The following is a 27,857-nucleotide window of genomic DNA, read 5'->3' on the forward strand; positions in this document are numbered from 1 at the left end:
CACCCAAGCGTATCTTATCCTCAAAAAAAGTATAAGAAGAAAAAAGGGGAGTGATAAATTCACACCCACTGTAGGATAAATCGCACCCCTTAAGGCCTTGACGTTAGAAAGCGTTAAAGTTTGCCACTGTGCCACATACGGACATACCCTCCTTGTACAGTGGTGCTGAAATTATCCTACGGGGGTGCGAATTTATCACCGCCCAAAAAAAAAACATATAAAAATAGGTATGTTTGCCAGCTGGACAAAGCAGTTACACCTGATTGGCTTATCCTTCGCTCCGGCGCACGCTATCTTGACCCCATTGAAGTCCGAAACGGCTTCTCATACCTTTCCCCAACGGATTAGGGTTCGTCTAACATACGCCACCTGTTACAATTACCCCATCCTCCTCTTCGTCCGATTCATTTCTGCGCACGCGGCGCAGATCAGCACGAACCCTAAAGTCCGGAACGAAAATCGTGGGAGCGCAAAAGGAGCAACCACTCGAACCCACGGTTCACGCTGACTATGCTCACGATAACTCCGTGTATCCCGACCGCGCACGTTAGCTCTCCCCCTTTATAAATACACGTCCGTTCTCCATGGATGCGCGTTACTCCCCCTCGCAATCTCTTCCCCCTCTCCCCGTTTTCCTCTAATTCCCCCCCCCATTTTCCGATCACTTTCCCGATCGTCTCTCGATTCTCAAATCGGTAAGTAATATCGTCCGATTTTGTCTCTTTTTATTCATTTTCAATCTTCTACCCAATTCATAGGTTTCTTGATATTTTCTGTTTTTTTTTTTTCTTGAATTATGACAGTTCTTTCCTCGAATTGGAATTGAAATTTGAGGAATGGAGGTATGATTGGAATTGATTGAGATATTGGTAATTTTAGATCAGAAGGTGGCGTGTCATATGGGATGGAAAATCCATCGCGGCCGGCAATTCTGAGAGACCCATATGAAGTATTGGGGGTTTCTAGGGTTTCTACGACTCTCGAAATCAAGACCGCTTTCAAAAAATTAGCTCTCAAGTAAGTCTCCCTTTTGATCCAAAATGGCAAAACAAATGTTTGTGTTGATATTTTTTTTTTTTTTTTCCTGTTTGAATGAAGGAAAGAATGCTATATGGTTAGACAGAATGCTATATGATTAGAATTTATAGGCTGGTAGTTTGACTTGGTGTGTTTCCTCCTTAAATGCATTCAGACATGTTGACTTGTATTTAAAACTTTGTACTATGTGTGTTTGTAAGTTTGAATGTGCTTATACATGAGTGCGTCTGTTTGTTATTTATATATTGGGATTTGCTAGCGTCCATCGCAAAAGGCATTTCGGCATTTCACGGATGGTCTGTTGCATCTGACAGCAGCCACATAGGCTCACTTTTCAGCAGATTTTGTCTTCATTCTCAGATGCAACAGACCATCTGCGAAATATGCCTTTTGCGATGGACACTAGCAAATCCCTTATATATTTGTATGTATATAATAACAAGGGAAATGATATCAGCACAACCATGTTTTGATAATATGTGCTAACTCACCTTGTCCAATATGCTTAACCAACTGCAATAATTCCTAAAATGCTGCCAGACAGCTGGTTAAAGCATATGGGATAAGTTGATTTCGTGCCTATTATCATTTGACTATAGCAATCAATATATGTAGTGCTTCTTTGGTGGGAGAAACCTAGTAAAGACTTAAAGGTCCTTTACTATAAATCAATCTTATGTCTAATATATGTTTGATAAGATTATGTGTATGCAATTGTTACAGTCCTAAGTGGGAGCCTGCCTAGGTATGAGACTACGTGTGGCCAAATCTAGTATGGTACGAGTTTAGAGGGCCTAGCCGGACACATTCCATTAGATCTGGAGCTTTTGACATATTGGTTAGATACCAAACATTAGGCCCCATGTCACGTTTTCGATTCATGGAAGGAGTTACTTGTAGAGACGACTACCTAGTAACAAAGCCAGAGTGAAGTTACCGTAGAGTGGGTCACCTCGGAAGGGGTGTGACCTGTGGAAAGGGCTACATGGAAGAAAAAAACAATAGAGTGAAAGCCGCCACAGAGTGAGCCGCGAGGATGGCGGATGGTGAAGCATGGTGGAACGTTACAGTCCTAAGTGGGGGCCTGCCTAGGTATGGGACTAGGTCGGACCCAGCCTAGTATGGGATAGGTTTAAAGGGCCTGACTCAACACATTCCATAAATTCTGTGGCTTTTGTCATATATAGTTAGTCTATACTCATGATGTTGATGGTTTGAGGCAAGTTTAGTATAATTTAATTCAATAATATTATTCTCTTAGATATAAAATTACTTAGCCTCTTTTCAAAAAATAAAAATAAAAATTACTTAGCCTCCCAATGGACTTGATTCGGATCAAATCCAGCCATCTCTAGGTCACGATTCGTTCCGATCCTACCATGGATTTAAATTTCCCCGAAATGACTGAAATGTTTCCATTTACATCCCCACCGAAATGAAATCTACATGATTTCCTTTCACATCATTATTTCCCCAAAATGCCCGAAATTCGATCGGAATTCCCGAAATTCGACCGGAATTCCCTAAATTGGACTGAAATGATTGTAACGACAAAAAAAATGGAAAGATGTTATTATTTGCATTTCATTATGTAGAGAATGGTATTTGATAGCCAAAATCATTGAATGGCATAAGAAAATAACCGTATCTTATGATGCATGGGATGTCATATCGACATGCAACCAATATGCCTCGTAACTCTATGTGGTATTGACAGAGTTAGGGTCCTTAGAGGGGCGACCTGCCACTGTACTTTCTTATAATTCTTACATTGTGCTTCGTTTTTTACTTTATTGTTATAGACATGTGCGACAACGCATGTCACGGGGTGTTCGATGTGCTTAAGCCATTATGGACTTCTATTTTGGTTATGTGATGGTTTCTAAGTATGCATTTGTGCTTATTCTAGCATTTCCAAAAATTTCATCTTAAAATTTTATCATTGGCATATGTTTTTTTTTAATATTTGAAAATTTCATCATTTGCATATGTTTCCATACGTTTCTGCGATTTTACAAGATTTCCACTGAAACCGAAATGTTTCTATTTCCTTACAGGCTGAAACTTAAACCGAAACCGAAATTTGAAACCTTGGATCCTACTTTCAGTGTCTGGTGACGATCCATTTCAAATCAGATTGCAATGATGTAGTCTATTAGGCGGCGATAATGACACTCAAGACCAAGTTTTGACTTTTTTTTTGAGGAAGTGAGTGAACTGATGTGTGACTAAAACTTACAAAGAGATTTTTTTTTGTTTAACTCATTTTGTAGGAAAATACCAAAACTATCCCTCATTATTTAGCCGTGCATATGAAATATAAAGGGAAATTTATGTATATATGTGCATTATTATTGGACATGGGACAATCCAATCGAGTATACTCTATTTGGATTCTATTTGAAATGATTTTGGGCAGTGCAATTTGGATCTGACTATCTCATTGCATGTCTATGTCTCATCTAAATGTAGTTGGATCCAAAGGATTTGTTGAACCGGTTGGTCCGTTGACAGTCATAATGATTAGTCTGGTTGAAATTTTAAATTTATGAATGTAAAATGTGAGTGTATTTATATGTTTATATATTTAATTGTTTAGCTCATGTATTAAAGTTATATGCATTATTACAACTAAATTGTTCTGGGTTTGTGTGTGATCCATGGTTACATAAGAAATGGTTAAAGTAAAAATTAAGTACCATGACATTGAATCTACAGCTTCCACCTCACCTCATAGGGCAACGTTCATTCATCATCACCCACAATACATCAGCACTCGCTTCTAATTGCATCCGTCATTCTGGTTTGTTACCCTTATGAGAAGCATTACATTCGTCAAGACATACACCAACAAGCATTATATTCACCGATAAGTTATCTACTCTAGGGAGTAGGGACTCTTCTCTCTCTCTCTCTCTCTCTCTCTCTATATATATATATATATATATATATATATATATATATAGCAGAAGAGAAAAGGAGAGAATTATTTGAATTTCTCCCAAAATTCTATGAGAATTACACATCACTTTTTTTGACTTTTTTTAACAAAGGCACCCATTCAACCCAAATATTTTCAATCCTACCCCCTCCTTTATGCTTTTTAACAAAGGCACCCATTAAAGCCACATAATTTCAATCTTACCCCCCTCCTTTATGCTTTTTTAATTATGGAAACCTCTATGGATTGGAGGGCTAGGATCAGCCTATGGAAATGATTTTACGGGCACAACCTATTGATGTTGTGTTCCATCGCATGGACGGTTTGGATCAACCTATGATGTGGTCCGTACAGTTCTTTGTCGGCCCGTGCATCGCACGGTGTTTTTTACTAGTGTGTGTGTGTGTGTGTGTGTGTGGCCATGATTCCCATGTGGAGCCACTCACAGGCTCAACTAATAGGAGAAGAGGTTATGCCTTTTTAGTCTAATTTTTTTATTCGTTGCCTGCATTGAGGATCTGTACGAACGTAGGTCAGAGCTACATTGCAGTAGCTCCCTTTTTGTAGCCTGCAGCTTTTTACAGTAACTCACTGAAACTGGTCTCAATCAGTAAACAACCTTTCATGTGGCGCCACTCATGAGCTCGGCTAATAGGAGAAGAGGCTATGCCTAAGCGCTTGTAATGGAACTTCGGCTTATCATCTCTCTCTCTCTCTCTCTCTCTCACACACACACACACACACACACACACACACACACACACACACACACACAAGCACGCACGCACGTACGTACGTACGCGCGCACATACACACCGATATATATATATATATATATATATATATATTTGAAGTGGTAGTATAATAAAAGGAATCGAGAAGATCCACAAAAATACAAGGAGAAGGAGAGAAAAAATACAAAGAGAATAAAAACATAGGAGAAACTAGGGAGGCATAAAATCAAACCACTCCACACTAGATCTAATAGCTCCCGATTTGGCCAGACCATCTGCTTCACCATTGGCAGATCTTCTTACATGACTAAAAGAGGCGAGCGAACCCGAAAGTCTATCTGAGATCTCTTCAATCAAGGAGAGAAATCTCCAAGTAGGTGGAGCAGATCCCAAAATCCATTTCACAACATTTGATGAATCTCCTTCAATAATCACTTTGTCCAAAATTCCTTCTTCCAGATGCAAGATTCCGGAAAAAGCCGCTTTAACTTCCGCCTCATTAGAATCACAAAGACCACAAGGACCTGAATAAGCCCAAATTACCAAACCTTTATCATCTCTAAGAAGACCACCTCGTCCCCCCATTCCAGGGTTCCCAAAACATGCTCCATCAAAATTAAGTTTTAAGAAACTGAGGGGAGGATTAGACCATTGTTGAACGATCTTTGGCTTGGAAGAACCTTCTGAGCAAACGATAAGCCACCCCACCCACAAATCATAAGCAGAGGTACCAAAGAATAGAGAAGAGCTTTTAGCCCACTGTATTGAAATTGTTACAATCCTTTGAAAGGTCCCATAAGCTGACTTTGCCTTACCGACAAAGACTTGATCATTTCTTTCTTTCCATATCGCCCACCACATAGCCAAAAGACAAATCCTCCACAAAGCTTTCCCCTTTTTTCTTCCAAGGCACATAATCCCAACATTGAAGAATCTGCAGAATAGTATTTGGGATAACCCAAAGAATACCGAATCTAGTCAACAACAGACCCCAAATCACCCTTGCGAACTTACAATGAATGAAAAGATGATCAATCGATTCCCCATCCTGAAGACACAGGGGGCAATGATTCACCAACATCATTCCTTTCCTTCTCAAAAAATCCATGGTTTGAATTCTCCCCCGGCTAACAGCCCATCCAAAAAAAGCCACCCTTGGAGGGCAGGAAACAGTCCACACCTTTGCAACTAATTCGTCCGGAGCTCCAGCCATCCTACTTGAATAGCAAGATTTTACAGAAAACATTCCAGATTTACTGTGAATCAAGATTCTCTTATCCGATCCTACTCTTTTGATATAGGGTCCTTCAATCAAAGTGAACAAATTTGAAGGGGAAGATAACTCCCTGTCGAAAAAGTTCCTTCTGAATTTAGGACACCAAATGCCCTTGTTTTCCAACCTTTCAAAACAATCCGCGACGAATACCTCTTTAACAGCAGCCACCACAAATAATTCAGGAAAAATGTCTTTTATGGGTTCTTCGGAACACCATGCGTCTAGCCAAAATCTAATTCTATCCCCCTTATAAACCTTAAATCGACACCCCTTGCGGAACATATGAGATAGTTTAAGAATATTTCTCCAAACTGTTAAACCTTTTGCCGAATAACAATCCGAAGATTCCCACCTGCCCGCTGATGTGCCGTACTTACTACTAACAACTCTAGCCCAAAGGGAGTGCTCTTCTTCTCCGAGTCTCCACAACCATTTACTCATCAAAGCTTATCCTTTTTATTCCCAAACCTCCGTCTCTTAAAAGTGTACACACCTTTTCCCATTTGACCAGAGGAACTCCAGACTTAGAATTTGTGCCACCCCAAAGGAATCTTCGTTGAATTTTCTCCATCCTTGCCACTACGTGAGCAGGACAGTGGAAAAGGGATAAGAAGTATACCGACATATTGGCTAAGACTGATTTAATTAGAGTTAATCTACCCCCTTTAGAAACCAAGTTTTGTTTCCACGAGTCTAATCTCTTCTCAAAACGATTAACAACAGGATCCCACATAACTTTGAGAGGTCTACCCACTCCCAAAGGAAGGCTTAGATAAGAAGAGGGAAGGGCATCAAGATTACACCCCAGAATATCCACGAACTTTCGAGCCTCTTCCTCAAAGGTATTAAGGGCAAAAAAGCTCGATTTAAAAAAGTTTGAGCGCTGACCAGAGGTTAGCTCATAACACCTTAAGATTGCCTTCATATTCAACAGTTTAGACTCTTCCGGAGCACTGAAAAGCAAGGTGTCATCAGCAAACTGCAGAATTGAAACCTCAACTCTGTCCTTACCAATACAGAAGCCTTCAATCAAACCTTTCTCACACCCTTTTAAAATAAGCTTACTCAACACATCGGCGACAATCACAAAAAGAAAAGGGGAAAGAGGATCCCCTTGTCTTAAACCCCTAGAAGACTTGAAGAAACCTTTTGTAGACCCATTCACCAACACCGAGAACCAAGCTGAGGAAACACATTTTCGCATCCAATCACGCCATCTATTGTTGAATCCCATTCTGCCTAGAATGTAATCTAAACAATTCCACTCCACTTGGTCATAAGCTTTTTCCATGTCCAGTTTACAAACGATTCCTTTTTCTCCACTTTTTAATCGGAAATCGATGGCTTCATTCGCAATCAAGGAGCAGTCCAAAATTTGCCTTTTGCTCACAAAAGCACTCTGGCTGTCAGAGATTAAGAAAGGGAGAACAACTTTAAGGCGATCCGCCAGCACCTTTGCTAGAATCTTATATAGGCAGCCCACCAGACTAATGGGCCTAAAATCCGAAACTTTAACAGCCCCATCCACTTTAGGAATTAAAGTAATGAAAGTGGCTCCCGTACCTCTATCCAAACTCCCCCCTTCATGGAATTCCTGAAAGAATTTCAAAATATCAACCTTCACAAAAGGCCAGCACGATTGGAAAAAAGCAATGCAAAAGCCATCAGGACCAGGGGCCTTATCTTTTGCCAACAAAAAGAGAGCTGAATAAATTTCATCCTCAGAAAAAGGCTTGTCTAAGTTTGCAATATCAGACAAAGAGAGAGTGTCAAACTCAACACCTTCAGGGATGGGGCGGATCAAATTTTCCGGAAGAGTAAAGAGAAGAAAAGAAATCTAGAATAGCCTCAGAAATGCCCTTCTTGCAAGAAACCACATCTCCATTTACGAGGAGAGATTTGATTCTGTTGGATCTCCTTCTAGAACTCGCCATGGCATGAAAATATGCAGTATTCTTATCACCCTCGGACAACCATCTCACTCTCGACTTCTGTCACCAAGAAATTTCCTCATGAAGTAAAAAGTCTTGACGCTCCTGCTTCAATTTGCCCAACTCAACCCAAACCTCCTCTCCACAATCACTGGAATCCTCCAAAGCTTTCAAAGCGGCCATTCTATCTTCGATCTCTCCCTTCCTTGCCACCATTTCTGCCTTTTGACCCTTAGCCCAAGTTTTAACCTTATCCTTTATGAATCGTAATTTTTTGCCAATCACCACATCTGCCTTACCTTGTGCTAGACAAGAGGTCCACCAAACTTCAAGCAACTCCAAGAATTTGGGATGATTTAACCATGCTAATTCAAACCTAAAAGGAGGAGGACCCCAAGATTCCAACCTAGGATCCAACACAATTGGGCAATGATCAGATACCGAATGAACCAGAGCCATTTGAAAAACATCGGGAACCTTAGACAACTATTCCACCGAGAGGAGGAACCTATCCAATCTGCTCCGCCTTTCACCTCCAAACCAAGTGAAAGTCGACCCCGATAAAGGTAAATCCACAAGATCATTAGAGGAAATGAAATCAGCAAAATCCCGCATGTGATGATTTGAAGAAGTACAACCCAACCTTTCTCCCGCAACTCTAATTTCATTAAAATCCCCACCTATACACCAAGGATAATTGCACAATCTTCTCACATAATTCAGCTCTTCCCAGGAAACCAATTTATCCCCCCGACGGACAGGGCCATAGACCCCCGACAACAGCCAATTAGATGAATCCCCTAACTTGCATAGAGCCACAGATAAAGAGAATACTCCTTTCCATACATTTGTCTTCTTCCAGATGGACTCATTCCAAGCTACCAAGATGCCACCAGAGGCCCCTTTGGACGGAATAAATCCAAAATCCCAGACTGAATTAATTCCGCAAAGTTTCAATACACCTCTAGAAACTTCTTCCAATTTGGTTTCCTGAATACAAATTACATCAGGATTGGCCTTCTTCAAAAGATCCTTGAGCTGGATTTTCTTAGCTTGAGCCCCCAAGCCATTTGCATTCCAAGAGAGGATTTTCATTTAAAACCATTGTCAAGAGAACTCCTCCCCTTTCTACCTTTGTTCACTCTACCTTTCTGGACAACAGAAACCCCCGCACCCTTCTCCCTTTTGCCATAAATAATTCCAGAGCTAAGTCTTCTGAGTTCCCTGTCCGTCTTTTTGTTTGACTCATCTCCTTTAAAAGCCTGTCCGTCTTTTTGTTTGACTCATCTCCTTTAAAAGCCTGGTTCTTTGCCACTATTTCTCTCTGCTCAGCCAATTTGATTTGCATCCTGAAGTCATTTTTAGTCCCTCCATACAAGATCCCGAGATCCTTGCTTAATTTCAAAGTGTTATCAACTACTCGATTGACCCCTCTCTCGGACGGAGAAAGAGGGGCGAGGCTAAGATCCTTCTTCTCAGAAAAAGAATGCTTAATAACAACAACGTCTTCGTCTAGTCTCCCCTTTTCTTCAATACCTGGATCTACTTCCACTAGATACGAGGAAAAATTCACAATATTTTCTTTCTTTTTGCTAACCCCTCTGGATATACTTTTTCCATTCTTGCTGAAAAAACAAGTGTCTAAATAAATTGTTATGAATTAACACAGACTCTTCTCCGCGAGAAAAGTGAACATTCACAGACGAAGGATTGTCAGCGAGAACTTAACCAAACTCCTGATCCACCCCAACTGAAATCCCCTCAAGACCGTCCTCTAATTCGAAATTCAAGCATGACGTAACCTCCTCCACCGCCATCTGCTTAAGAATAACAATCCTATTTTTGATTGACGATACAAGGCCAACCCCAGAGCTACGACTAGCTGTAGAGCAAAGAGAAGGGAAAGAGCCCAATCGATTGGACCCTAAGGTAGGAGAAAAAGAAGAAAGAGAACCATTCTTTGACTGAAAGTCCACACTCGGGGAAGAAATCGCCAAGTCAGCCGAGACATTTCTTAAATCAAACTCGAAATCAAAACTGATAGGGCTTGGGCTCACACTTCCACCCTCCTCTTCAAAAATGAACTTTGGGCCCAACTGGGCTCAGAAACTGGGCCCACACTCAGAGGGGACAACGAAGAGGGATTAATAAAGGACTCAAAATATCTGTCGATGGAACTAGTGGGACCCATCAGGGGTACTTCCACAGGATTTCCCCCCATAACACTCCGCCACCTGTAAGCTGGGGGGGATGCGAAAATTTGAAATTCGAAATTGACTCCAGCAGGGTCAATGCTAACATGCACTTGCTGCAAAAATTTGCTACCATGCGCCTCCTCTGAAATCCCGCCCACCGCTTCTTCTCCCCTATCACCGGCGGTCTCGAGAACTCCTCCCGCCACCGACTCTCGAGGAGATAAGACCGTATCGTCAGACCTTGAGCCGTCTGAACCAGCCATTACCCCAAATTTCTCTCTAAAATTAAAAGCCTCATTAAATATGGAAACCCCTTATTCTTCCTCTTCCTCCTTAAAAAGTCTCACCCATCTAACTGATCCCCTTAAAGACACCTGAAGAGAAACCTCAGGCCCAATTGACCCTTCAACAGCTATGAGCATCCTAGCCCTCTGATATCCACAACCAGATTTACACGACTGGTCAAGATCGATTACCTTGCCAATTCTCTCCCCAATTCGACGGAAATTCTCTTCCCACCAAGCTTCCGGAGGGACACCTTCGACAACCCACCAAATTTTTGGTCCTTCCATCGAAAACTTATCAGCCCACAAAGAAATTTCCAATAATGGAGAATCTTCCTTCCTGCACCATTCCTCCATCAAATTTCTCCTCAACACCGACTTTAGTCGTGATTAAAATCTCCAGATTGTCAAGCTTATGCATTGATAAACCTCCATAAAACCCACCATTTCTGAGAAGCCAAATTTCCATTGCCTTAACATTCCCAGACCAGTCGTCCTTGATCCTTCCCCAGATCCCTAAATTGACATTGCTAAGTTACTGCAACGGGATAACTTCAATAGAAGAACCAATGCCTTCAGAGATTATCGGAAGGGATTCTTTAAAGATAACCCCCAGGTGATTGCTTACACCCCTACTACCCAAATGGAATCCAGAATTTTGAGAGACCTTACTGAAGTTGAAATCTGAATTAGACCAAACTTTCTTGCATCTTCAACATTCCACTCTTCTTCTGAAGTTTGAAAAAAACATTTGCTGCATCTCCAATCTCCGACACCGTCTCCTAACCACAAGCTTGTCCAACCTTTTCTCTCTTTTACTCCTAACCTTCTCCCAAGGTTCCAACACCTCATGACCCTTTTGAAAATTCGCAGCACCGAGAGAACTTCCGACCACTCTCGGATTGAATAGATCAACACCCAGAGGAATTACATTAGCCCCAGTGACAAAGTTAGGAGGATTCCAGCCCCTTTGCTCCGGCATAACGAGATGTGTCCAGGGGGATACAAAGAGGGATACACAGACTCCGATGAATCCGAAGACTCCAACACCACAAACACCCCAATAGCGGGAACCGAATCAGAAGAGGAAATAGAGGAGCCAGAAATATACTGGGCCGAAACCGATTTCTTCTCCGAGCAAGAAACGACAGCGAAGACGACGAGGAAAACGAAGATGAAACAGAGGACGATATAGACGAAGAAGAAGGGGAAACTGAAAAAGAAGGAGACGATGATGAGATGGACAACGAAGCTGAGGAGTTCCACTTTTTCGAAGAGGAAGCAGACACTGAATCCTCAAAGGAGATTGATGAATACGAAAACTATCTCAAAGAAGAAGACGAAGAGGCAGAGAACATCACAAGTGGAGATGAAGCAGACTCATTCCCACGGAGCAGCTTAAGAAGAAAGGAGATCTCGCCCGGATCAACTAGTTCGGAAGACAAACCAGAGATTCGGCGCAGGAGAGACTAAACTGCCTAAAAAACTCATCGGAGCAAAACCCATCTCACCGGAGAACTGAGTAGCATTAAGCTCAAGTCTTCTATATATATATATATATATTGTCTTGTGTACTTGTGCTCCCACACTCATGCTCTTTCTTCATGCATCTAACCCTCCTACTTAGCTTTTGGCTTCAACGCTTGTATGAGATTAATTTTTTGAACACTACTACTAATAATGCTTCAAAATTAGTGATGGTTGAACGTGGATGGATGCTCCCTAGGTAATCTGGCCCAGATGGATTGAAGGGGTTTTTAGAGATGGAAATGGTCCTATTCTTCATTCCCTTTTGGTCCTATCGGTCATATCGACTCATCGAAGGCATAGATTCCTTCTCTTCACTTTGTTATGGGTATTTTGTTGGAGCACATGGAGGGGAAACTTGAGGTAGAAGGAGGCTCTTCAAACATTATTTCCTGGGCTCATGAGAGCAGCTCCAGTCCATGGAGACTTGCTAGATTTATTGATGAGATTAGGGATATGGTGAGGAATTGGGAGATTGAGTTTGTTCATATTCGAGGAATGCAAATATGTTGGTAAAAAAGTTGGCCAAGTCGGGTGTGTCTAAAAAGCAAATATATATGGGGCGTTAGCTGCCCATTGATGTAAACTTGTAATCTTCTTTATTTCTTAACAAAGTTTTTGTTATCTTTTTTCTGAAAAAATGCTTCAAAATTAGTGCTGTCTCCTGGTTTACAACGAATCCAAGTTTATTTCCTTGTTGGTCAATCTATCACAGTTTTTCCATTTCTTTTATTTGCCGTGATACCAAATCTGAGAAATTTGTTGGTTAAAAGTCCTATTCTGAGTATTCCTTTGATAGATTGCATTACAAACTGTGGCATGATTCATTATATGGTTTGGTGATTCTTTAACACAGCAGCCCCCACCATTTGTTAGCCTTAGTTCCTGTTTGTTAATTAAGCATCTTGGCTTAATGGCGTAGATATAAGGAAGTCAGATGATTCTTAATTTTTCTTTTAATGTTTTACTTGAGTTGTGATTTTTGTCTTGTCCTGCAACATTCAACAGGTACCACCCCGACAAAAATGTAGGCAACCCCGAAGCTTCAGAATTTTTCAAAGAGGTTGCTTATTCCTATAACATTTTATGTGATCCAGACACAAGAAGGCATTATAACTGTGATGGTTTTGAGGTAATGCTACACAATTGTTTTGTTCATATGATTTTGGTATGGAGGTTAATAGTGATGTTGGAATGCTACGAGTTGTTTATTTCTCATTCTTGCTGCTGGTGGGAATAATTCTATTCAGGATGAAATATAAAATATTTCTCCTCACTTTCTGAGTGACAATCATAGAGAATGATTCTGTTGTCTCGGAGTGCAAGTGCTGACATTTTATACGACTTGACTATTTTTATTGGGCTATATGTGTAAAACATTTTAGTGTTTAGTGTAAAATGTAAACAATGTTGCTCAGAAAGTGTCACATTCGCTTAATTCTATGGTCAAATCTGCTGTCTCTTTAGAATACAACAACTTTGTGAAAAGGCTACCTCATGATTGGATGGTGCTCTTATCTTGGTTACATTTGGTGGATCATTCATTGGCCTCTTTACAACACGTTTGAAAGAGGGAAGGAGACCTTCTTTAAGAATACCTTTTAATATTCAAGGCTAAAGACCTTATATGAAATTGTATCGGCTTATTTAGTGGGTGAAAATAATTGACTCAGTTGATTTAAGGGATAATGAACTTCATTAATTAGAAAATCCTCCTACGTTTAGCCCATAACCGAAGCCAATATATTTCTATAGTAAGGAGATGTATTATGTGATTTTCTATAAGATTGCAATGCTTTGTTAACACCAATCAGTTAGATGTATGCATACATAATGACAATAACTTTTTTTAAGATAATATGGTGATTACTTCTTAAATCCCTAGTGTATGCATTTCTATTTGAATTTTTCAGGAATCATTAGCCCATTTTTTCTAGCAAGCTTATGGTCAGGGATTGGATCCGGTCGTAAAGAGTGTTAGCGAGAGGTAGAGGCTTGAAGGGTAAGCTTTCCTCTTTCTAATAAAATAATTGTGATTTAAAACACGTATATAGATGTTAATATGTAGTATGTCTTTGTTCAAAATCTCTTTTAACGATTGATCCATAGTTGAATGAAGTGGTAGTAAATTTGGTTGCTAAAGGAACCACTGGTCTCAGAAATTCAGAAAGTGTTGTTCCAAGGAACCGTAAAATGGTGTATTTTCATGTAGTTAATAATGTTTATAAAAAAACATTGAATACCTAGATTTTGAAAATGACAGGAATCTACAAATAATACAACTTCGATTTAGTTAAAGTTGCTCTAGGTGGAGTCATGGTAGTGGTCCTTGGTGGTAGGAGCAAGAAGAGATTAAGAAGCAGAAGTGAGATTCCAGGGCAGGAAAGACATTTTGGTAGAAGGTCCCTAGACAACTCAGAATTTATAGCATATCCTAAAATGTCCAGATGACATGAGAAAAGTCGGAGGGAAAGATCATGCTTGTCCTGGGCATGCATATGGATAAATTTGAAGAAAATGCGCGTTTTCAAATTTATGGACACAATCTTTACATAGATTTAATGCGCTATAATCTTGCTTAAAAAACTTTATTCAAGCTTTAGGACGACAATTTTTATCAGTCTGATGTTGCTTAGAATTGAGGTTCACAATTTCACCACAACGATGCATATATGAACAGACTTCACAAGCAGCGAGGTGTATCTAATATGCTAGTTCAAATTTCTCTTAGGTTTTGAATATGACTACTTGAATTCCGGTGCCTCCTCTGTGCTATAGTTTCTTTAACTCTTGTTTGCATTGGTATCATTTGGTGTGTCTACAAAGGACGGATGATCCAATGTTTCATATATGCTTCAAAGTTACATTTCCAAAAAAAAAAAAAGCTTCAAAGTTCCTAGCAAGGTTTTAAATTTCGGTTTCGGTTTCTGTCTGCATGGAAACAAAAACATTTCAGTTTTGGTTGGAAATTTCGGTGAAAATATTTTAAAATCACGGAAATGTATTGAAACATGCAAATGGTGGAATTTTGAGATGAAACTTTAGGGAATCCTAGTGTTGGGCAAGTTCCCTTATTTCCCACCCATCGTGGGTTACTTGGGTGGGAAGGTAAAGGCAAAGAAATAGAAATTGCCTTTTGGGTTTTTTTGCAAAACCCTAGTATAGAGAGGAGTTTTTTCTCTCTTAGGCTGTGTCAAAACAAGAGGTCTTTGGTGTGTCGGCTGCCAAAGGAGAGAGACGAAAAAGAGAGAGAAAGGGAGAAGAGGTTATTCATCTCGGGGTTTTCTCTTGGGTTCTTTTTCGAGTTTATCTCTCGGGTTATCTCTTGGGTACGGTCTTGGGTTTGAGAAGCAAGGAAAGGGTTGCGGGTTTGTGGGTTTGTGATTAATCCATTGTAATCCTTGTATTTTGTTTTTCTCATAGTGGAAGATCGTGTTTCTTGCCCGTGGAGTAGGCTTTGCTGAACCACGTAAAATCTTGGTGTTCATCTTGTGGCTTGTTTATTTTACTTTTCCATTATATTTGTGCATGATCGGATCGGATTGCTCGACGGATTTTCTCAACCAAAGCTGTGGTTTGAGCGTTCGTTGAGACCGGGTGGAGTGATCGTGGGTTTTGTGATTGGATCGTGGTTAGAGAGATCTTTGGGAGTAGAAAGATTGTTCAGGAAAGATTCTCGTTCGAGGTGGAGCGCTACACCGTAAAGTACAGAGTAATCTGAGAGGGAGGTAAAATCGAGTTCTACTTAGTTCAACATTGACAGATTTGACGGAAAGGGAAGTTTCACCCTATGGCAGTTGAGGGTGAAGGACATCCTAGTGCAACAAGGCTTGGCTAAGGCGTTGAAAGGAAAGGATGGGAAGTCGGAAAAGATGACGGATGCCTAGTGAGAAGACATTGAGTGGAAGACGGTCAGCACGATTCGACTATGTCTGGAAGATAGCGTTATGTTTAACGTTATGGAAGAAGAAGATGTGCCTAAATTATGGGAGTAGTTGGAAAAGCTTTACATGCCAAAAAGCTTGGCCAACAGGTTGTATATGAAGCGGTAATTGTACGGGCTGAAGATGCAGGAAGGCGGGGATCTTCTGGAACACATCACAGTGTTCAACGGGCTTGTGGATCAACTCCACAAGATTGACGAAAAGTTGAAGGAAGAAGACAAGGCCCTTTTGCTTTTTGGCTTCCTGATTCGTATGACAACCTGGTGACGACTTTATTGTATGGTAAGGATACGATAAGGTTAGAGGAAGTCACGGCGTCGCTCTTATTGAATGAGATGCGAAAGAAACCTGTTCTTAGTGCAAATGAAGAGCATGGGTTGGTTGTTCATGGTGAGAATCAAAGAGGAAAATCGTCTGATAGTGGATCAGGAAAAGGCAGGTCAAGATCCAGGGTCGGCGGAAAGGGCGTGCAATGTTACCGTTGCAAGGAATATGGCCACATCAAGCGGGATTGTCCAAAGGCGCACAATGATGCTACGAATGCTGTGGCGGCGGTAACGGATGAGCAGAGCGAAGAGTTTGGAGACGTTCTCACAGTCTCCACGGATAATCATACTTCTCCTCATGATGAGTGAATTTTAGATTCAGGGTGCTCTGTTCATGTATGCTCAGGGGAGGAATATTTTGATACGTTCCAGGAGACAAGGGCGTATGTAGTGTCTTTGGGTGACGGGTCTACTTGTGATGTCACAGGAGTTGGAACGGTAAAGATCAAAATGTTTGATAAAGTGGTTCGTACTTTGGGTGGTGTGGCGTATGTCCTAAAGATGCGAAGGAATCTAGTGTCTCGTGGTCGGTTGGACTCCAGGGGTTGCAGGTTTTCAGCTACAGGTGGAGCCATGAAAATCACACGCGGCTGTATGGTTTTGACGAAAGGAGAGAAGTGTGGCGGATTATATCGTCTGGTTGGGGCACGGTGACTAATGTTCCCAAGATCTCGATGGTTAGTTGGAAACAGAGTGGTAGCGCATGCACGCGTAGGGTCTCTTTCGCAGTTGGTGCAGAGACATGTTTCCAGGTTGCAGACGATTGCGAGAGGATGACAATACCTGCGTTGGGGAGGATGGATCGAGATCCCTCTCCAAGGTTGAAAACAGAGTGGTAGCGCGTGCACGCGTATGGTCTCTTTCGCAGTTGGTGCAGAGACATGTTTCCAGGTTGCAGACGATTGTGAGAGGATGACAATACCTGCGTTGGGGAGGATGGCTCGAGATCCCTCTCCAAGGTTGACTAGGTGAGTCAACGGGTTGGCAGCTACACATGTGCATCGGCCGTGTTGATCGAATCGGGAAGAGTCAGAACCAAGGTGATTTGAGGGTGCATAGCTGGTACTTTAGAAGGCCAATGGTGGTTTGCGGCGATAGCGGACCGGTGGCGACATCAACGGAAATTCTTCAGGTTGCTGGGAAATAAGCCAAGGTGGAGATTGTTGGGAAAGTTGCCTTATTTCCCACCCATCGTGGCTTACTTGGGTGGGAAGGTAGAGGCAAAGAAATAGAAATTGCCTTTTGGGTTTTTTTGCAAAACCCTAGTAGAGAGGAGTTTTTTCTCTCTTAGGCTGCGTCAAAACAAGAGGTCTTTGGTCTGTCGGCTGCCAAAGGAGAGAGACGAAAAAGAGAGAGAAACAGAGAAGAGGTTTTTCATCTCGGGGTTTTCTCTTGGGTTCTTTTTCGGGTTTATCTCTCGGGTTATCTCTTGGGTACGGTCTTGGGTTTGAGAAGCAAGGAAAGGGTTGCAGGTTTGTGGGTTTGTGATTAATCCCTTGTAATCTTTGTATTTTGTTTTTCTCATAGTGGAAGATCATGTTTCTTGCCCGTGGAGTAGGCTTTGCCGAACCACGTAAAATCTTGGTGTTCATCTTGTGGCTTGTTTATTTTACTTTTCCGTTATATTTGTGCACGATCGGATCGGATTGCCCGGTGGATTTTCTCAACACCTAGAATAAGCACAAATACTCACTTAGAAACTATCATATAAGCAAGAAAGCCATCCATAATAGTTTAACAACATCAACTCCTAGTGGCTTGCGCTATCACACATGTTTGGAACAGTGAAGTGAATTCTGCGAATTTTTTCTTATCCTCAATTTAGAGGGAATTGATATGATTATGATTAATTTAGAGGGATATCATCATATATTGAATGCCCTCTAAATAAAAATTGTATGGGGTTGGTTCAAGTTATATGTTTTCGTATGTAAAAATAGTAGGAAAGTTGGCCCTGTTTGGATTGCAAGAAAATTTGTTTAGGAACTTTTAGAAATATTTTTCAGGTAAAAATATTTCGGTAAAACTTTTAGAAATGTTTGGATTGCAAGAAAAACATTTCAGTTAGAAAAAAGGTAGGAACTTCTAGAACTATTTTTCCTTTCCAGACTTTTCTGAAAAATTACTTCTAGAAATATTTTTCCTTTTCAAACTTTTCTGAAAATTTCATGCAACCCAAACAGGTCCTTAGGCAAGTTATTAAAAGCATGACCTTAAGTAAGTGTTTTTCCTATTCATACTTTTTTTCCAAAAAATTTATGCAATCCAAACATGGCATTGAGAAAGTAATTTTCTTTTCCAAACTTTTACCAGAAAATTCCTGTAATCCAAATTCCAAACAGGGTCTTAAGGAAATAATTATCCTTTCCAAACTTTTTCCTGAAGATTCCTTCAATCCAAACAGGGGCTCAAGCAAGTATTTATCCTTTCCAAAGCAGAATGAATCCCAACACAAAGTAGTTCGTTCAGGTTATGTCTTGTGAAGGTCTAAGATTATAACTTTACAAGTGATGTTTTCAGTGAGATTCATCTCAGCCCTTCACAAAACAGCCAAAGACTGATATTTAGTCTCGATGAGAGGTGAAAATATTGAAAAGGGAGAACAAAGAAGGGAAACATCAAAGGAGATCCCATGAAAAAATGTTGAAAAAAAGCAAAAATTAAGGAAAAAAATACCTTGTGTCAGCTAGGCTCCATGTCTTCTTTTACATTTTTTTAGGGGGAAGGGGAGGGGAGGGGCTTATGTTATCCATCCATCATCTTGACCATTAGGTTTAGTTTTTTTCTCCTATTGCACTATTGGACATGTATTATACTATTATTCATCCATCATCTTAGCCATTAGATTTAGTTTTTTCCCCTATTGCACCCTTGGACATGCATTATATTCCTTTTAGATCGTATTTTATTTGATTTATTACCATTTTTATTTAGCCTATATGTGGCGGATGTCCATATCGGCCTAAGGGCCCAACTTACCCCTTTTCCATGCCCACATATCTTTTAAAATTCATTTTTTATAGTCTTTTAACCTTGACAAACTTATTTCTTCTTTCCTACTGGCTAAACCATAGTTACTGGAAACTTCCTAGTTAGATGGGAAGCTTGCTTCCTCAAAAACTCGCTTCGGAAGCTAAGTTCTTTTCGCTTCCCAAATTTAGGGGAAGCGCGGCACTTCCTCTTAATTAAGAGTTTGCTTCTTATTTGGGTGAGTATTTTTTTCTAAAATATTTTTTTCTCCTTCTGATAATGTTGAATGAGCGTATTTAAAAGAAGTGTGCATTTAAAACTTGAAAACTCATCTTAAGTTTCAAATGAAAATTATGTGAATCTTTTTCCAAAAACTTATTATTAAATATACATGAATAAAATATGTGAAGCTATGAATTCCTAAAACTTGTAATTTTATTTAGTCGCGAATGTCTTCTTTTCTACTTGTAATCCTTACCTTATATTAACTGACCTAGAGGTCGGGTGTTCAATCCCAGCTTACCTATAAATAAAAAATAAATAAAATCCTTACTTATATTAACCCTTCCTCCCTAACCTACTGATGCAGGAAGATCAAAGGAAGGACTAATACTTCGCTTTGATACCAAACTGATGTAGGATGGATTTATGGAAGGGACCTTAGGAGTGAAAATGATGGGTGAAAATTAGGATTTTGGATCATAAAATATGTGATTAGATTGGAAAAAATATTTCTGCTAGGTTTAGAAGGTCGCAGACATATGATGGGAATGGATATATCAAAATAAGCATTGATATGTTTCAATCAAGTCAAAGCTCTCGGAGACTGAAAACCCTAAGCAAATCTTGTCGAAAAGATAAAACCCCAATATTGTCAAATCGGTGATCACCCTTTTCATATCACTAAAGAAACCTACCCAACTTAATGAAATAGAAAAAGACTAAAATACTTCCTTACTTAATAACTAAAGTCTCTTTTAATGTAACTCTAGGGCTATTAAAGTAAAACCCCTAAACTCTTAGGGGGCGTTGTGTTTAAAATGTGGATGCGATGCGGAACGCGGCCAAGAAAAATCCTTGTCGACTCGGTGCGGACTCGGCCAAGAACGCGGTTGGCATGGTCGACGCGGTCATAACTCAGGAGAGTCAAAGGAGTTTATTGACTCTGTAGGGCAAAATGCGGAACGCGGATGTGGTGCAACGCGGAACACGGCCAAGGCAAAAAGGAGTCAACTCGGGTTAGTTCCTTGTCGAGTCAAGGAATTTTTAAACACTGGTTGGATTGTTACAATCAGGCGCTAGAATCGGCATCTTGTTTTGATTCTGTCGCTTGGTTTAAAAAAATAAACAGAATCAGTGGCAGAAATGACGTTGCTTGGTTTAAAAAATAAACAGAATTGGAGGCAGAAATGACACCGGGGCATAATTAAACGGGGAAAATGTCGGAATCTGTTTTCTGCCTCAAGAGGTGGTATTCTGATTCCGCCTCAGTAGGAATGAAATTTTTATTGAATTTTTAATTAATTTTTTTAGGGAAATGTTATCAGCACTACTGTATTTTGATGATCGCACTCCTCACTTTATTAAAAATACGGTATGGCCCGAACCATAGGATGATCCAAACCGTCCATTAGATGGGCCACAACCTAAATAGGTTGTGCCCCAAAAATCATTTCCACAGGTTGATCCTAAGAACGGAGGGTTAGGATCAACCTATGGAAATGATTTTTGGGGCACAACCTATTTAGGTTGTCGCCCATCTAATGGACGGTTTGGATCATCCTATGTTGCAGGCCATACCGTATTTTTAATAAAGTGAGGAGTGCGATCATCAAAATACAGTCCTGCTGATAACATTTCCCATTTTTTATTTTTTATTTTCTATTCCTTTTATGAGGGAATCGGAATCAGAATGGGATGCCGATTCCTGATTCCATCAATCCAAACACTGCCTTAAGCTTCTAAAACTCAGATAAAAGAAACCCATTTATCCCCTTGGTCTTATGGTTCCTTTAGTGGGTTTGATGATCTACTTTGTAAAACTGTATAGAGACAAGCCCAAAGCCTTTCCCCATAAGAATAAACTTATTTTCCATTGCTTAGTTTTCAGCCTCAACGCCGAACAAACATATTTTATTTCATGATTTAACCAATTCTCCTTGCTTATTTTCATATATTCATTATGTATTTTCTACATCAATGAGATATATATGCGTGCATTATTCCAGAATATACTTTCTGTTACATAATAATTCTAGACTTCACATTATATTTTGGTAATCTGATTATTGGTAAATTTCACGCAGGCACTTTATTTGCGGTGTCATTTACCTATCATGGAAGGAATGCCTGCGGAAACAGGGCTACTAGTACAAGCTTCTGATAATGGTACAGATTTGTCAGCAGATGATGTTGGCACCATAGAGGAAACACCTGAAGACACAATTTTGTCACGACAGACTTCTGTTAATCTCGTTCCATTTATTGGCCAAAGATTTGTTTCTCAAGATGCTGCATACGAATTTTATTGCAGTTTTGCAAAGCAATGTGGTTTCTCAATTAGACGTCATCGCACCAGAGGAAAAGATGGGGTTGGAAGGGGAATTACAAGAAGGGATTTCACCTGCCATCGTGGTGGTTATCCACAGATAAAGCCATCGGACGAAAGCAAATTACAGAGAAATCGGAAATCGTCACGTTGTGGGTGTCAGGCATACATGCGAATTGTTAAAAGGGCAGATTTTGATGTTCCCGAATGGCGTATTACGGGCTTTAACAACATTCATAATCATGAGCTGTTAAAATCAAATGAAATTCGCCTCCTTCCTGCTTATTGCACCATATCGGCAGATGACAAAAGCCGCATTTGTATGTTCGCAAAAGCTGGGATGTCGGTGAGGCAAATGCTAAGACTAATGGAGCTAGAGAAAGGTGTAAAACTAGGTTGCTTGCCCTTTACAGAAATAGATGTGAGAAATTTATTACAATCTTTTAGAAATGTGGATCGGGATAACGATGCTATTGACCTTATTACAATGTGCAAGAATATCAAGGATGAAGATTCCAACTTCAAATATGATTTTAAGATAGATGCACATAACAGGTTAGAGCATATTGCTTGGTCATATGGATCGTCAGTTCGTCTGTACGATGCTTTTGGAGATGCAGTGGTTTTTGACACGACTCACCGCTTGGATGCCTATGATATGCTGCTAGGAATTTGGATTGGAGTGGACAATCATGGCATTAATTGTTTTTTTGGTTGTGTGCTTTTGCGGGATGAAAATATGCATTCTTTTTCCTGGGCCTTGAAGGTACTAATTCACGAGTTATTTACAGTCCATGACCTTGGAGGGTTATTCATATCAATGATGAAATTAATGATATAAGCAGTGATTGAGCTTTCTTTTGTTTAAAATGAAAGAGGAGCTAATGATTTAGCTAATAGATTAGAAATGAGCTCTCTTATGTGTAAGGCAACCCTTGTCCCTATAGTAAAGTGGTTTGTTCATAATTTAATTCATTTATCTGTTTCAAAAGGAATAATAAATAAAATTCATGAAGGTAGTTTCCTACATATTTTCAGGCTCCTAATGTTGCTCCATGCCTATTACAGACATTTTTGGGCTTCATGAAAGGAAAGGCTCCACAAACAATCTTGACTGATAATAATCAGTGGCTTAAAGATGCAATTTCCATCGAAATGCCGAGTACCAAGCATGCTTTTTGCATTTGGCACATCATTGCAAAGTTCTCTGATTGGTTTTCTGTACTTCTCGGATCACAGTATGATAATTGGAAGCATGAGTTCTATCGGCTTTATGATATGGAGACAGAGGAGGATTTTGAACTGGGGTGGAGGGAGATGGTTAATGCGTATGGACTACATACAAACAAGCGGATTGGAAGTTTATATTCACTGCGGGCTTTCTGGGCATTACCGTACTTGAGATGTCACTTCTTTGCTGGAATGCATACTACTCACCAATCAGAGTCGCTAAATGGTTTCATCCAACGATTCCTGAGTGCACAATCTCAGCTTGGTCATTTTGTAGAACAAGTATGGTGCCTTCATTTGTGTTCAAGGTTTAAAATGTTGGTTTTGGCCACCACCGAAACCAAATTTTTTTGAGTTTCGGCCAAAATCACATAAAATTTGGTTAAAAAAATCGGTATCTTTTAAAATTTCAGCAATTTCGGTGGAAATCTTGTAATTTTCGGTGAAATTTCTGATTTTGGCCCCGAATCCTCTAAAAAACCGATTCAATGTACTTTCGGTTTCGGTCCAAACCGAAATCGAAATATTTGACCTAAATTTAAACTATGTTTGTGTACTTCTTTTAGCCATTAACATCATAACCTTACGTTGTTTGACCTTCTAAATGCAGGTAGCTGTCATTATTGATTTTAGAGACCAAGCAGGTGCAAAACAAAAGATGCAACGGAAACTCCAAAAAGTCTGTCTCAAAACAGGTTCACCGATCGAATCACATGCGGCTACTGTTCTAACACCTTATGCATTCTGTAAGTTCCAAGAAGAGCTTGTGTCAGCTCCACAATATGCATCATTTCAGGTGGGAGATGGTTGTTTTCTTGTCCGACACCATCAACAAATGGATGGAGGGTGTAATGTGATATGGGGACATCGAGAAGAGCTTATTAGCTGTAGTTGTCGTCTATTTGAGTTTTCCGGGATCCTTTGTCGGCACGTTCTTCGAGTTCTCTCGACAAATAACTGCTTTCACATTCCAGATCAGTATCTTCCCATCCGTTGGCATTGTGTGAGCTTGTCTCCGATAAAGCTCCTCCATATTACTCCTACGGAACTTTCTGACCTAGTTCAGGTATTGCAGTCTTTGGTTTCAGCTCTTGTTACGGAATCCGTTGACACAGAGGACCGTCTTGATGTTGCTTATGAGCATATTTCCATGGTGTTATCTCGGATTAAAGAATTTCCTAGGCCCATGCATGGCACAAGTGATATGGCATATGGGAGTCCATCCGACTCGTTGATTTTACCAGAAGTGGAGAATTCTGATGGTATTGTCCAAAGCTTTACTGTTGGGAATCCTAATGAGAATATTGCTTTAGGAAAGCTAAAAGAACGGAGGATGAAAGACGCAGTTGAGGTTTCTAGGAAACGGAGACGTTGTCCTGCGCCTTGCTGCGAGCAATTTGGACATGATTCCAGTAATTGCCCCATAATGGGAGGTGACGTCTTGAATGCAGATGGTCTGGGGTTCTTGTAGCATTAGATGATGGACATGAGGTAGATTTATAATGTAGAACTAGTCTGATAAAAAAAAAACCTAGTCTGATAAATGTTCATACACCATTTGCAATACATTTATGCATTTATCCCAATTCAATCATACAATACTGTCACTTCTAATATTTTTCAGTTAATTTCACATTTTCTACTGGCCTTGTCAATTCAGAAGTTTCTTCACCCATTCAGGAATGAGTAGCATATCTACTGCCACTTTTTATACATCTGTGAACTCAACTGGGAAGTGGTTTCAGTTCTTTTAAAATTTGAGCTACTTATCTGAATGTTTTTTACAGGGAATATTAAGGATTTTTTTTTTTTTTGAATCTTCTCATTTCTTTCTGTAAAATCCCTGTAATGATTTTGGGGAATTAAAGTTAAAAATGAAACTTGATGGAACAACTGTACCCATCCAATATTTATCTTCATTAATTTTTGTAATCTGTTTTATGTTGGAGTTCCCACAAAGTGGTTTAGTTTCAATAATTAGTGGTCAGATGTTATGATGAAAGATGAAGATTATAACTTTGTCTTGGCACCTGACTTTTATTTGGTTTGAAATTGGAATCTTTCAGCTTTGACGAGGAACTAGAGTTGCTCGTGAATCGATTGAGATCCCAATACATGATCTTCCTTAAGAAAATCTATTATCATATGCTTTATATCCTCGTATATCCGTGATGTATTTCTCCAATTTTGGTTATGGCATTACAACCCTCCTAAACTATGAAATCACATCTCTGTAATTGACTTATGATCCTGTCTTGCTGGACTTCTGTTCATATTTAAGATGCATACCTTTTTATCCACTTTAGAGTCTTGGCGAGTCATGCTTAATTGTACTCTATTCTGAAACCAGTATTTTTCCATTATCATTAGTTAATTTTGGTTTTTTCTTTTTTTAGAAATTGAATTATTTCGGTTTTATCCGCCTTAAAAAATCCGGACTCAGACGACAGCTCTACTAATATGAAAAGGAATTTACCAAGCTGAGTGAATGCTTGATGCAGTCAACTTTTCATTAACTCAGGCGAGTCGAAGGAGTTTTTGATTGACTTGGTAGGTGTCATTGTAAAATGGAGAAACTGGGTCGAGTTGAGGATTGGCTCTAGTACTTTTTAAACAATGGATTTTGTAACCATTTGGGTTATTGGTTGCAGTTGAACAATTTAGGTTAAAGGACGTTGAAAAGTGTTGCGATGTTTAATGGTGTGCTCTCATCGAGTTTTGTCTAGTGTTGCCAGGTCATTCCTTTCGGGAATTGATTTGCCCATATTTTGATGGCACACGTGATAATATTTCTCTCAATTGATTGCAGCAACAATAATCAGTAGGTGTTTACTATCATGGTTTTAAATTTCCACCGAAATTGACACAAAACGACTGAAGTGTTTCCATTTCCATCCCCACCGAACGCGTACCGAAACCAAAATCGAGTATATTAATGGTATGCTATGTAGTAGTATTGTATAATTATATTTTTATAAAGGGAAATGATATCGGCACAACCATGTTTTAAAATTGCACAGACCCATCTTGTCTTTTCTTTTTTAATTGGCTTGTGAGAGCTTTTTGGGAACTGTAATAACCTTTTGACTGCTCATTAAATACTAAAAGACTAGATGCATAAGTGAAAATATCAAGACATGGTTGTGCTGATATCATTTCCCTTATAAATATGGCGGATGTTTTATGTATAAATATTTATGTTAATTATACATGAAATGTGCTATATACTAATCTATTATACATGCGCGGCAGAGCATGTGTTCAATGTTGTTAAACCATTATACATGGTTGTCTTGCTTATGTGATGGTCTGTAAGTATCTGCTTGTGCTTATTCTAGCATCTCTTGAAGTTTCATCTTAAAATTTTATTATTTGCACATGTTTCTGAGAATTTACTGGATTTTCACTTAAATTTCCAACATAAAACATAACATTTCCGTTTATGTGGCGACCAAAACCGAAATCAAAATAAGTTATGGATGTATACAGTTGCCCTTGATGAAGTGAGGGGTTGTCCTGAGGCTCTTGATTAAAAGTGTGATATACCTGTTGAGATAGTCATTAGATGCAGACATGGGTATACAGTTGGGGCTCTAATAATTAATATTTCCGTTGGCTGCATTTTATATATAAGGTACTAGAGACTACTAATTATCACATAGGTATTGTCTACCCACCCCTATCCCTAGTCACGTGACACTCCCTTCGTTCAACTATTTATCCTTTTCATGTCCAATACCAGGTTTATATCCGTCTGTCTGGCAACAAGAAAATCAGGCGTCCTATTACCACGATATCATTAGAGAATATGATGTTGTTGCACGGCCTGCATGTAGTGGCAGTCATTGCACGGCCTGAGAATGTACTCTCTTATATCTTATATTCACTAGATTTTTGTATTATGTATTAGAAATAAGAGATTAAATTATCAGCATAGGAACAATGTTGGTTCCCGGTTTGAGCAATAGGATATAAGAGACTATAAATTTGTGTAGCATTAATTATTAGAGCCCCAACCCTCCCAATTTGACTAACTTAAAAAACTTTAAATAAAATATCCTTTGCCTTGTTTAGGCAACAATTGTAAAGGTGACAATGTTTATGGGGCGTTTGGGCTCTCCCAAGGCATTTGATGAGTATGTCTTGTTGCATGCTTCGTGCACCAATGCAGTTTCAGCTAGTGTTCTCAGATAGTCCCTGAATTGGAGGAAGAAAGGGGTTGAAGGATTTCATTCCTGCTATTTTTATGGGCATCGATCGGTTTCAAGAGGGTTTGCCATTAACGTAACCATCTACATTTGGTTTGTGTGAAGACTAAGTAGGCAAGAGCTTTCTTCTGGCTTTTGGATTCCATCTCGCACCGCGTAAGGAAAGTCCCACCGATTTACGAGGAGTCTTCATTTGCGATGGGTGTATTATCAGTTATTTCTCTCGGATGTTCTCTTTTGTGGCAAGGTGATTTATAATGATGTCAAGTATGGTGATCTGAAGTAGCAAGTCGACAACAATGACCACAATTTCAGGTATTGTTCTTAGATAAGTGAAATTGATTGTTTCTTCAATTTTTCTGTTGTATGGTAATCTTCAAACAATTTCCTATTATGAAGTCGTATTGATGTTAGATATTTTCATTCTCCTTTCTGATGCGCATTGAAAAGAAATATGCTCTCTTCTTTATACACCCAATTACCTGTTAGTGGTCAACAAGCTGTGGCTGGGATTGTTGTTGATTTCGTTGCCCAGTTTAAGGTGATATATTTTTTGGTTGCATAATCAGTTCAGGCAGACTGAACTCTGATAACACAGGCTGGGAGCCTGTTTTGTGTGTTTACTAATTCACAAGTATATTCCATTCGAATTTGGAATTATTTTATCCAGTAGTTCCATTTGAATGTGGTGTGTGTATATAAGCA

General features: G+C 39.6%; 1 protein-coding gene across 5 annotated transcripts in view; it reads left to right on the plus strand.

The window, feature by feature from the left end:
• The first annotated feature begins 297 nt into the window (after positions 1–297).
• Positions 298–27,857, plus strand: part of LOC143852215 (protein FAR1-RELATED SEQUENCE 11-like) — a 31,741-nt gene continuing 4,181 nt past the window's right edge. For 2 of the 5 annotated variants that reach the window (XR_013236748.1, XR_013236749.1), the window contains exons 1-7: positions 298–695; positions 880–1,017; positions 12,935–13,058; positions 21,473–22,480; positions 22,783–23,226; positions 23,555–24,435; positions 27,116–27,467. Coding sequence is in view for 1 of the 5 variants with exons in the window: in XM_077361596.1 (XP_077217711.1) it covers positions 589–695; positions 880–1,017; positions 12,935–13,058; positions 21,473–22,480; positions 22,783–23,226; positions 23,555–24,415 (2,682 nt within the window). In the remaining 4 variants the exon portion in view is untranslated. Of the gene's footprint in view, positions 696–803; positions 1,018–12,934; positions 13,059–13,839; positions 13,929–21,472; positions 22,481–22,782; positions 23,227–23,554; positions 24,587–27,115; positions 27,468–27,857 lie in introns of those variants that run through there. The other 3 variants (XR_013236750.1, XR_013236751.1, XM_077361596.1) reach the window with 3 other exon arrangements.

The sequence above is a fragment of the Tasmannia lanceolata genome, unplaced genomic scaffold (assembly GCF_043159265.1).
Source record: "Tasmannia lanceolata isolate RefF3 unplaced genomic scaffold, GAP_Taslan_0.1 ptg000019l, whole genome shotgun sequence".
Lineage (NCBI taxonomy): Eukaryota > Viridiplantae > Streptophyta > Magnoliopsida > Canellales > Winteraceae > Tasmannia > Tasmannia lanceolata.